This window comes from Ricinus communis, chromosome 2, assembly GCF_019578655.1.
Source record: "Ricinus communis isolate WT05 ecotype wild-type chromosome 2, ASM1957865v1, whole genome shotgun sequence".
Taxonomy (NCBI): domain Eukaryota; kingdom Viridiplantae; phylum Streptophyta; class Magnoliopsida; order Malpighiales; family Euphorbiaceae; genus Ricinus; species Ricinus communis.
Genome location: NC_063257.1, coordinates 12,845,227 through 12,857,809, shown reverse-complemented (window position 1 = coordinate 12,857,809; position 12,583 = coordinate 12,845,227). Strand labels below are relative to the sequence as shown.

The 12,583-nt window shown below is 30.9% G+C and overlaps 1 protein-coding gene across 3 annotated transcripts; it reads right to left on the bottom strand.

Annotated features, from left to right (window-relative positions):
• Positions 1-347: 347 nt before the first annotated feature.
• Positions 348-9,392, bottom strand: LOC8261690 (putative B3 domain-containing protein At5g58280). 3 transcript variants are annotated; one of them, XM_048370794.1, is made up of 10 exons: positions 9,229-9,392; positions 8,981-9,076; positions 5,345-5,437; positions 5,115-5,180; positions 4,883-4,978; positions 4,715-4,776; positions 4,460-4,619; positions 4,164-4,370; positions 1,755-2,319; positions 348-668 (listed from the first exon to the last, which is right to left on the bottom strand). In XM_048370794.1, exons 3-9 carry the CDS (start codon positions 5,423-5,425, stop codon positions 1,792-1,794), a joined length of 1,200 nt encoding a protein of 399 aa, XP_048226751.1. In that variant the 5' UTR covers positions 5,426-5,437; positions 8,981-9,076; positions 9,229-9,392; the 3' UTR covers positions 348-668; positions 1,755-1,791. The 3 variants fall into 3 exon arrangements, with proteins under 3 accessions (XP_048226751.1, XP_015583363.2, XP_015583364.2); XM_015727877.3 differs by lacking the exon at positions 348-668 and having other exon boundaries at positions 1,647-2,319; positions 9,229-9,391; XM_015727878.3 differs by lacking the exon at positions 348-668 and having other exon boundaries at positions 1,647-2,319; positions 9,260-9,384.
• Between the last annotated feature and the right edge of the window lie 3,191 nt (positions 9,393-12,583).

Sequence of the window (12,583 nt, the reverse complement as noted above, 5' to 3'; positions counted from 1 at the left end):
AAGAAGATAAGTTATGCATGGTTTGCTTCAAGCAACAACCCAATTGTATTGCTGATAGAATTTCTAATTTGATCTTTCATAAGAGGTAAGTTCATGATTTTTCCTTGTTTATTGAAAATTATTAATTATTTTGGTCATGAAATTCCTAAAATCTTTTTGCAATTCGAGTCATTTTCTTCTTGTGCCTTTTGTTAATGGTGTATCATGTCTATTTGTTGTCCTTGTTTTTTCTTCATTTTGACGTTGGTATTATGAACTTATATAGAGAATGGCAGTTTCATGCCTGATATTTCTTTAGGTTAGTAAAATCTTAAAAAGAAGAGGATAGATAGATCTACGAATTGAGACAGAGAAGTTCATTTCTAACTAATCAAGTAGGAGTTTACCCACAAAAGTAAGAGGTAGTACCAGCACCCAAGAAAGTAGGGATAGGTGTAGTCGCATTCGATCAAGAGTAGGATACCATATATAAAGGTACGAGGTGGAAAGACAGAGTGCCCAGAACAGACTTACCAAGAGAAGAGCCTTCTTTAGTAATCAACCGAGCAAAAAGCCAGCCCTTTTATAGGTAAAAACTACGAATATCATCAGATCTCTATGTTTCTTTCTTTTAAAGCTTCCCTCGTATAAGAAACTTCTTCCCCAAAGTCAGCCAATAATGGGAAAACCTAAAACAATAAAATGCCTTTTTCAAGAAAAAGAACTCTCCAAATTTTGAAGCTAATGTTTCAACTTTAGCTCTATAGTTGATTATTCTTTTGTGGAAAATGCCACTCCTAATGATGAAACTATAATTCATGAAAATCACCCAATCATCATTGAGAATTTAGTTCTCCAACATTATCCAACGAAAGCTCCTACAATTGAGTCATAAGAGAACATGATCCTGGAAAGCGTACTAGTATGCGGAATTATCCTATCAATCAAACAGATGAAACTCGAAGGGCTTATATCAAAGCAGGACCTTATCAATATGTCATGTTAAAATAGGTTAAAACCTCCACTGATGTAGTCTAATGGTTGACATTCTAAGCTTGTACTTTGAGAAGCCATGATGAAAGTTCCAACTTAAAAGAAAATGGTAAGTTTATTGAATTGATAAAAGTCTTGGCTTCTTACAGTGAAGATTTAGATGTTTTATTAAAGAGGAATTGAGATTCTCTTATGTTATTGTTAACATGATAGGTTATGTTTGATGTTCTAGCAAGTTCCTCAGTTACATATATTGAGAAAGATATATGTTGAGGGTAAATAGGTTAGATACTTTTTTGTGTCTGATTAAAATTGTACATCAAACAAATATATTTTGGTATTACTTATATCAATGCATATATGTTGAAACTTATAGTTGTTGATTGATGCTACTTCCATCTATTGTAAATGTGTTGATTTTGAGATCATGATTGGTTAGTTAGTTGTGTTTTGGTAAATTATATTGTCATCTATTTTGTAAGCTCACTTTATTGTCTCAGGCTCAGTTTGTAAAGTAGTTTGCTACAACTTACAACTCTATCTTACTAGGTTACTCATTGGACATCATATAGCTCTAAACAATTTGCCTCCTTAGCTAGAATTTCTAGGTCCACCACTGGCTACTAGTGACATTGAATTTTTGTATATCTCGTATTTAATTCTAAGCAATGGAGTAAATAAGAATTGAAAGCTATGATTGTGCATAAATAAGACTACTTTTAAGTCTAATGTTAACTTAAAAGTGCTAAATTGAAAAGTTCTCTGCAAGTCTTACAGCTTACCAAAAAGTCTGAGCGTAAAATTCTCTCCTCAAGTCTCTTATGCATTCCTCCTAAGATATCTTGGTGCACGTTTCTTTCTAGGCTTGAATAAACGTTTTTCTTCTTTATCCTTTTTGTCAACTGAAATTACCTTCTTTCTGCTGACTGATTCTTCCTCATCGCTGCTGCTCTCTTCCGGAATAAAACCATTTTTCTCAATCAAGTCTATGTTCTTATCATCGTTGTGAACAACAGAACAATTTTTCTCAGTCGAGTCCATATTTGTATAATCTTCTTCAGCATCAGAACCATTTTCCTCAATCGAGTCTATGTTCTTATCATCCTCTTTAGAAACAATACCATTTTTCTCAGTTGAGTCTATGTTCTCTGATTGGGGTTTTTTAGTATCTGATAAATCATCAATCTTATTTGCCTTAGCTTTGTTTGACTTCCGAGTCTTACCTGAATGTGGAGCAGTCTTTTTTCGCCCTTTGGATGCATTCTTTGCTATAGATTCTTCTTTGTCTACAGCATTGACAGTATGTGTTTGAGCAGACAGCAATGATGATACTCTAAATGTGCAAACCTGCAGAACAGCCGAACTCGTTAACTATTTTTTTGCACATATTTATCTGAAACAATTTGAAAAAGATGCCTAACTGTTAGAATAGGAAATAACTAGAATATGAAGGTTAATAATGTCAATCTTATAGTTAATTTATCATCATCATTCCATGTTCATCATATCAGAACTATTTGAATCTGATTTTATAATAGACAATAAGCAAGTAATGCACAAATCCACCTTTATAAATAAAACTAGCTATGGTGGTGAAATGGTAGACACGCGAGACTCAAAATCTCGTGCTAAAGAGCGTGGAGGTTCGAGTATATGATAGGAAGAATCATCTTCTTGTTCTGTGATTCATTAAGTTTAATGTGTTAAAAACCTGACATTATTTTTGCACGCTCCAAGTATTCAGTGTTTTTCCTAGTAATTGCACTTTGGTACCCATATAAGATACAATTCAAGAAGCTATATATTTCAACATGCTAGTTAGAGCTAAGGCTGTAAGTAGCGAACTTCGACAAGCTCAACTCGGTTCTCGAGCTCGATTCGAACTCTTAGATTGAAGCTCAAACTCAGCTCGTCTCAAAATTATTGAGCTTGCAAACAGCTCAAACTCGATTCTTAAATAGTCATTTACTACTAAACAAGCTAAGTTCAAGTTTTGGCTCATCAAATAGTTATATAATAAAAAAGTTTGAACTAAAGTTCTAGCTCATTAAGCATTTTTTAATCTTAATTATTATTATTATGTAATAAATATTATAGTTATTATTTATAATATATATGTATTTATAATAAATACTAATATTTTATTATATATATATATATATATAAGATTTTAAATTTAAGAATAAGATTAATTCGAACTGAGCTCAAGTCAATAAACGAGCTCACAAACGAGCCTGCTCATAGGTCAGATTGTGAGCTTGTTTGCAAACTTCTAAACAAACTGAGCTCGAACTCATGAGCCTATTCGCGAGCCTGCTTGCGAGCCAATAAACAAGTAAATTCGTGAGATAATGAATCAAACCCTGTTAAGCTCAAGACTCCATAAAATTATCAAGCTTGAGCTTTGCTCAATTAACTCAATGAACAATCTCGAATTAGTTTATTATCGAGCAAAGCTTCGAATAGTTTTTAAATCATGCTCATTCTCTATTATAATATATTCAAAAATTAGAATTTCAAGAGTCTCTATAATTCATTCTTATTCCCTATAATTTTATAACAGCCACGTATAAAAGGGCAAAAGGATGATGAATCCATATTCCTACAATTCATGGGAGCAACATTACAACAATGACAACAATCAGTACACTTCAAACTGATGCTAATTGTGGTCACAGAAGATCTATTTGTTACTATTTTGTTATCAAACATCAATTTGGTAGCAATTAGCTTAGTTCCAGTTGTAACTCTATGAAATCTGACATAGTTTCAATTGAAAGACCTTCTGACGTTAAAACCTTTTCATGGGATCCATTACTGATTAAGTCATCATTTCTCCGATGAAGCCATGTCAAATGGCTTGAATGAAGAAGCTATATGCTACAAATTAAATGTTGAAAAACAAAACAGTGACAGATTGTCCTTTTTGTGACCAGCATTTACCACATTGGTGCATAGTGATTGTGCAATTTACCAGACTGCGCAATATACTTTTCAAGAGGAACTTCGAGGTTCAGAATAGGAGGGACTGCTGGGTTGTTAATACAGAGATGGGGTTGTCAAAAATTATGTTTCAAGGCTGGTCGCACTACCAAAAGAACGCCCTCAATAAAGGGATTCTAGTGAGAAGTGCACTAAAAATCCTAGTCAAGATGTTGAAGATCGGTGCATGAAGAAGTTAATATATATACCTTAAACTTGTCCGGCTCTACCAATTCAAATACAACTGCATCACCGTCATCTAATTTATGATCCAAAGCAAATCCCCTCCAACCACCACTAAGCCCGGTCCTATTGCCAAGATATTTAGCATCATATGTTGAGCCATTATCATCCTCAAGTATCATGTCCAAGTCTTTTTTTGGAAGATGATTCTTGCAAAACTGAGTAGGTAGCCCCTAAAATATAAAGCATAATGAGTAAACAAGATGTCTCTCTAACCAAAAAATTCACATCATAAAGCAAAAGCTTCCTTCTTTGGACTTACCAACCAAAAACAGCTATAAACATGAGACCGAACCATTGATTTGACAAAAGATGGATTTCCAGATTGTAGACTATTTTGGAATTCCTCTGCAGCTTTAAGAGCTCGAGTTCGATCTTCATAAGATGCAAGTTTAACTTCATCCAATGGCCTTGCAACGTAGCTAAAGAAAATCCAGAGAATTATTGCTACAGTCCACGATGAGCTAAAGCAACATAACATAGAATTTATTTCAAAAGGACAAAAAGAATAACTCACTTTGCCCATGACGACGAGCTTGATTTATACCTCTTGCGCAGAGGTGGAAGATCAATGTCCATCTAGAAGCAAGAAAAATTAATTGTTATGGCAATTTATAAAAAACAGCACATAGGAGTTGTTTAAGAACTATGTCTCCATAAATAAATTAAAGAGACTTATACTTACATCATCACCATATGAAGTAACTGCATTTCGAGTTCGAGTAGAGCGTCTTGGTTCAAGCACCCCAGTAGCTGCTGGTTTTGGTTTTGGAAGGTGTTGCTAGGCATTTTTAAAACAGAATACTCATACCAAGTTCAATAAACAGATTCAAAATTATATAATATAAAGAAATAAGTGGCTTATTTAAAAAAATTTCTATAGTAATTGAGATGGTAAATTACAAAGAGGTGTTTACCTTGGTTTTCTTTTCAGGGGTAGTGAGATTAGAAAGACTTTTTGAAATCTTTGAAATTCCCAAGTCCTTCAAACAAATAAAAGAAACCCAACAAACAAACTAATTAATACAATCATATGTTCTTGCTTATACATAAACTTTGTAGTTTTGTGGTTGCCCGGCCAAAAAGATCCTTAGAAAAATGAAAAAAACCTAGAAATGAAAAGGGAAAGGGTGGTGGGATTCAGTACCTCGAATCTCTTTTTGTTTTCCTTGAGGCGTAGCTTGCGAGCCTCCTCATAGGTGTTGGAGTTACCATTGTCCGCCACCATTTTAAAATAAAGCTAATTACAAGTAGAAGAATAAAGAAGAAATATTTATGGAGAAATAAAAGGATACTGAGAAATTACATAAAGAAACTTTGGGGCGGTTGGCTAAGGTAATACTACCTGAACCAAGGAAAAGAAAACTTGGTTCAAGAACCTGTGATTGTGTGCTCATTGGTTATGCTTTTAATAGTATTGGATATAGGTTACTTGTACAAAGTGATGTATTAGAGCATAATACAATTATTGAATCTAGAAATGCATCCTTTTATGAACATATGTTTCCTATTAAGAATAAGGGAAAGGATATTGTTGATAAGATACATGATATACATGTTAATAACGATGAATATGATAATTGCGAGAATATGCATGAATTGAATAGAACGACTAGAGTTAGAAAAGAAACTAGCTTTGGTGATGACTTGCATGTGTTTGTAGTTGAAAATGATCCTTTGACTTATCATGATGCTATATAACTTCTATTTGATGCTCCATTTTAGAAAGAAGCTATTAGTTATCAACTTGATTCTATCATAGCTAATCATACACGGAAATTGATTGACTTGCCACCTAAATACAAACCTATTGGTTACAAATGGTGTTTAAAAAGAAATTAATACCAGATGATAGAATTGATAAATATACAACTAGATTGGTGGCTAAAGGATATAAACAAAAAAGAAAATTTTGATAATTTTGATACATATTCTCTTGTGACTATAATTCATTGATTAGAGTATTATTTGAAACTCCATCTATAAATAAAGCATCAAATGGATGCAAAGACTGCATTCCTCAATAATGATCTTGAAGAGGAGATCTATATGGAGCAACCTGAGGAATGTGTGATTCCTGGTAAGGAGAATAAAAGCTAATTAAATCTTTGTATAGTTGAAATAAGCTCCCAAACAATAGCGTGATAAATTTGATAATTTGATGATATCAAATGGGTATGTGATTAATGAAGCTGGCAAATGCATATAGAATAAATTTGTTAATGATGTGGTTTGTTACATATCAATGACTTGCTCATATACATATAGATGAAACTAAAATATTTCTTGCATCTCAATTTGACATGAAAAACATGAGTGAAGCTAATATGATTTTAGAAATTGAACTGTATAAACATGATACTGTCTTTGTTTTATCACAAGCACACCATATTGAGGAAATATAAGCACTTTGATTGAATACCTGTTTCTACATTATATAATGACTTGCTTATATCTCACACAAGTTTAAATGTTGTGAATGAAACTGAAATATTCTTACATCTCAATTTGACATAAAGATATAGGTGAAGCTACTGTGATTTCAGAAATTAAAATGTATAAGCACGATAATGACTTTTTTTATCATAAGCACACCATATTGAAAATATGTTGAGGAAATAAGAGTACTTTTATTAGGAACTTGTTTTTACACCAAATAATAGTAGTTTGCATCTAATCAAGAACCATGGTGATAGTTTATCACAATTTGAATATGTGCAAATAATTGGTAGTTTGATGTTCTTGAAGAATTGTACATGTCTAGATATTACATATGTTATTGGTATATTAAGTAGCAAGTGGTGCAGTCTTTTAGAAGTCGTCCAAGCAAACTTGCATAGAGAGGTCCACCATGGAAAATGAGTTTATTATCTTAGAGATGGTAGACTCTAAAGCAGAGTGGCTAAAGAACCTAGTCGTAGGAATACTTCTATGGAAGAGCCCAGCAGCGGTTGTATCTCTTCATTGTGATGATTGTCAAGCTGTTTTTGTTCAAGCGCAGAATAAAACGTATAATGTTAAAATTGACATATAAGATTGAAACAGAATATTGTGAGGCAATTGATTAATGATTATGTTATATCCATGGATATTATGAGGTTAGAGAGGAATTGGCTAATCCTCTGACCAAGCCACTAGCGAGGAGGCTAGCAGGCGAGACATCAAGTGGGATGGGGCTATTGCCTATTCTAATACTATGTGATGGATACCCAACTTCTGTGATTGGAGATCCCATAAAGGGGATTCAATATCGTTGAACAAAGTCACATGATGTATTTGAGGGGCACTATCAGCTTATTTATTTACTCGATTATTTTGCAGTCATATGAAATGACTTGCAAAGAGACCATCCTACTTGTACGACAGTGCTATTGCAGTGGGATTGAGGTTGAGCATGTGGCTATTAATGTCAATATATAGTGCTTAAAATGTGGGGTTGGAGTATCTGTTATAATATACCTTTGATGGATGACAGCTAGTGATTTTGGAAGTAGAGCTGCTTCCTAAGAGCTATGGGCATATAATCTCAATCACTCATGACCCAGGATAGGCACGTGATCAAAACTTGAGCTTATTTATAAGAAAGGAATGGGTTCAAAGAATTGAAAACTCTGCTACATTCTTAGTAAGTACTTAGCAGTTGAACCTAAGTATGGTTCAAACCTTCAAATACCATATTCATGCGTAACTTCTGTAGTTTCTTCCTAGAGTCCAAGGATTGAAAACAAGTAGTGTGTTCCAACCTTGATAGTGTAGAGCCCTTTTCAACCATATTGCTAACATGTTAGCTCTACTTTGAATTTATATTGAGCATGTCTTATAATGGACTTAAATTAGTATTGTGGTCTTATGTCAGGCTATAACACATAAATGCATCTCGCCTTATCTCGTCTCGTCTTGTTCATTTGTGCGTGTGTGAGTTGGATTTATTTTCAGCTTATTATTATTTTATATACATAACCATTAGTTGGATTCAATTCTGATCCACTTTCTTCCGATTCCTTTTACTAGCTGTTAGACAATGTTTGAATTAATCTAGACTATTAGAGATTCTTGTGGATATAAACACGCCTAGAGAAGAGTATCAAACACACTAATTGATATCTATCAACCACCACTGCTCATCTACTTCATTCGTTTTTTCTCTGAGATCTAATTTTTCAACATCATCTAAACTCCATGTTCCAACAAGAAAGAACTCATAAGCTACTCGTCCAAGTTCCTTTAGTCGAGTGCACATTCTCAAGACGCAAACCACATATAATTCTGAAAATTTGACAGTGGGTAATTGATAGCGCTGAGTTCCATACTCCAGCTGGACAGATATCAGCTTTTAAGAACAGAAACTACACGATTAGTGATTAAGTTTAATACTTGAATATCAAACTTCAATTTTCTGTATCCCTATTCCCTACTGGGGATCCAAAACCACATTATCTACAACAATTTATCTCCCGATATCACAATCTTATTTCATGAATCCCAATCAGTAGTTGCTTGATAATATTCAAGTTTCAGTTAGTAGAACACAACTAAAATTAGAAAACCTACAACAATGCATGAAACTATACCCAATCCTTTCTAGTTGATTCCACACAAAAGTCATCTCTAAAACATAATCGATGCTGTAAAGAAACCCATGTAAAAAGCCTTGAATTAGAAATTATCTATATCCCCAAATGGGATTCTCAAAACCCTATGAATACTCTATTTGATTACAATTTTGGTGCTACAAATCACGCAACTTCACAATTTGGAGGACATATAAAGAGAGAGATCAGACCTGAGATAGCTTTGTTGCTTAAACTGTGTGGTTGCAAATTTTCTCGAACTTTACTTAGATTCGTGACTTGGTGCTGTCAATTTACTTCAAGCAAAACTTCAAACCAAAACCAACAAATTCATGGTGAGAAGGGACAAAAGAAACACTGCAAACTAAATGCGGTTTCTTTGCAAATGAGATACAACGATACAAAAAGCTGAAAAGAGGGAAAGATTCATGAAATTAAAAGCCAAAGATATAGAAATTACAGTAATTCTTTGCTGCCATGGAAGAAGCTACCTGAAGTGAGTGACGTTAAGAGGGTGAAAAAAATTTGGAGAAAATAAATATACAAGGGATTTATGAACCCGCGAAAATGAAATGCATTCCCGCCGAGTGCATGGTGAAAAATCAAATCAAAAGCGACGAATTCTTTATTTCGTAGATTAAAATCATCTTCAGCGACGAAGTTTGTCTCTTTGTTAAATAATTCGTCCCCTATTATCATATTTGCTTGCGGTTAATCTATATATATATATATATATTTTAACTTTTGAGATCTAAATTTTTTTTGAAACGTGTGCTTAATTTTTGACACGTAAATTTTTTATTTTAATATGTGTACTATTTTTGACATATAAAATTTAAATTTATATGTAATTTTATAGTTTTTTCTAATAATTTATGGATTAATAAATTACATTTCTAATTAAAGCTCTAATTCTAAAAAAATAGCTTATTTATTATATTTTAATATTATATTAACTAATAAATAGTTTTTTAATTAGATAATGATACTAATTCTATCATAAAAATAGTATATTAATTATATTTTAATATTATATTAACTAATAAATAGTTTTCTAATCAAATAATGATACTATCTTTATTCTAAAACTAACATATTAATTATATTTTAATATTATATTAACTAATAAATTAATTTTTAATTAGATAATAATTCAAATTCTAAAACATAACATCTTAAATTATATTTCTAATATTATATTTAATAATATATTAATTTTTTAATTATATGATAAAATTTTAATCTTAAAAATTAATAATATCAATTATAGTATTAAGTTATATTACTAAAATTAATTAATAAAATATTTTAGAATAATTTTATATTATTATTATACTAATAAAATTTTAAAATATTAAAAAATTAAAAATATTTAAAAATAGTTAGTTTGTTATTATTTTTTAAGATATTATAAATTAATATTAAAAATTAGAAATTTTATTAAATTGTATCAATCAACTTAAATTTTTAATCGGAAATAATGATCGTGCAACACACGGATAAACGACTAGTTTAATTAATTTTATAGTCATTTCTAAAATTTCTGGTATTTAGTTGTTATATTTTCCTTTTCTCAACCCATCCAAAGCTCGACCCCAAATAATTAATTAATTTTTAAGTATATGGAGTCCTTTTAATATACCATAGATGTTTGTTACTATATAAATTTATAAAAATTAATATTATTTTAATTTAAATAATTTATTAATATAATTAAATATTAAATTAGTCAAATTACATATAGTATTTAATTATTGATCAACTAAAAAATTATATTTTAAAAATTTAATCAATAGTATTTGACAATTATAAAATTCAACTATATAATTTTAATTTATATAAATAATTAAAAATTATATATAAAGTTAAATTAGTGTAAAAACATATAACATTAATAGATTATTTAAACTAATATTGATTAATTATCTATAATTCAAAAATAAACTTTACAATAATAGAGTAACATAAAAGTACTCAACCAAAACCCATATATATATAATCAACCCTCTTATAATTGATATACTTAATGAATAAAGATATTAATTTATTGAGTTTGATTATCTAAAAAGCAACGAAGTTAGTTCCTCAAAAATTTATTAATTTATTAAATATTAAAAATATAATTCATTATATATATATATATATATATATATGTATGTAAGTTTATTTAGTTTAATCTCTCTTACTAAGTGCAAATGATATTATTATATTTCTTTTAATGGTTAAATTTTATTTGTGTTGTTCTTATTGTTGTAGTGCTCCTTATTGATGATGAACCATGTTGATGTGAAAAGTGAACTATAGCTTCTCAAAGATGAGTTTTATGTTGAGAGAAAAGGAAAGAAATGGAGTTGCTAAGTGAAATATGAAGTTAACATAAAATAGTTTGAGAATTAGGGATTAGAAATTTTGGATTTCTTTTTTCTCATTTTAACTTATGAAAATGTTATTTTATTATTTAATAATGTCATCCACAACCTCGTATAGCAAGAAATAGACACACGCTAACCTTTATTTATTTAGGGGCCTCATGATACTAATAGGAACAGTTAAAGGACTTAATTACATAATTTCAAACATGAGGGACTGTCAACACCCATTTTACTGATTTAGATATAAAATGAATTATGAAAAACCCGACGATGAAAGTTATTGCTTCTTTCAAGTCCCAAGAGGTTGAGAATGGCCGAATCCAATTAGGGTTTCGGATAATTGAACCAAGAAAAAAAATTTGAAATCAATTTGGACTAAATTGACAAAACAATTAAGTGTAAAGGGTGAAATTATAAATTTTAGAAGTTCAGAGACTAAATCATAACTTTTTTGAAATTTTTCCCTCCATGAGCCAATTGGCTCACAAATTTGTACTCGAATAGACTGCGATTTTGGACAAGCCCGAGCCCGGGAATTTTTGATATCTCTGAGCCCAAGCCCGAGCCCAAAATTTTTTAAAAAGTCCGGCCCGACCCGACCAATTATTAAATTTGTCCCAAATTGTAGTTACATTTAGATTTAGGGTTTTGTTTTGATTAATATATTATTAATAACAATAAAACTATAAACAAAAATAATAGGTAGCTAAGTGGTATTGGCACTTAATTATAAGTTGAAGGTCATTGGTTTGAGTGCTAAGTATGACATTTTTTTTTACTAACTAAACTAGACATCAGGCCGGGCTTGAGTTTTTATATAAATTCCAAGCCCGGCCCGAGAATTAAGGGCTTTTTATGGGTTCGGGCTGGGCCGGGCTTGTACTAAAAAATTATAGTCTGGTGGGCTTAAAATTTTTGGCCCTATGTCATTTTATTATCCTTTTTCAATATAAAATGCCAAAAAATACATTTATTTGAATATTATGGATTTTTAATGAACTAAACAAGTTTTTATTAATAAACACTCATAATAAATCCAAAAATTAAATATTTTAGATATTCATTAAAAGTTGAGAACATATATTAAGAGCCTTTAAGATTTCTTAAACCTTTCCCTATAAAGAGAAAGTGAGACTCCAAATTTAAGGTTAGCTGCTTTTAGCAAATGTTAGCTATTAATTCGCAGTAATCATTAGCCTCAAGAGAATAGTTAATAACTAAGAACTCCCTTTTTCTATCAACTCTTATAAAACGATAATAGATTTTTCAAAAAAAAAAAAAGACTTTTCTCAAAGATCAACTACCATAAAAAAAATGCCAAAAACTATAGATTTGTATCCATATTCGATTCTGCATCCTCCTCATCACCAGAGACTCGAGGATCAATACAATACGATGACAACCTGAGGGTTTTAAATGCAACATCATTAGCATCCTCTCTAC

Bases quoted from the DNA above. Each gene is read 5' to 3' on its own strand.
- LOC8261690 (XM_048370794.1), bottom strand. From the start codon at position 5,425: ATGGTGGCGGACAATGGTAACTCCAACACCTATGAGGAGGCTCGCAAG. The intron at 5,181-5,344 runs GTACTGAATCCC...ATTTGTTTGAAG, and splicing joins AAAACAAAAAGAGATTCGAG to GACTTGGGAATTTCAAAGAT. The intron at 2,320-4,163 runs GTATATATATTA...GCTGTTCTGCAG, and splicing joins TAGAGCCGGACAAGTTTAAG to GTTTGCACATTTAGAGTATC.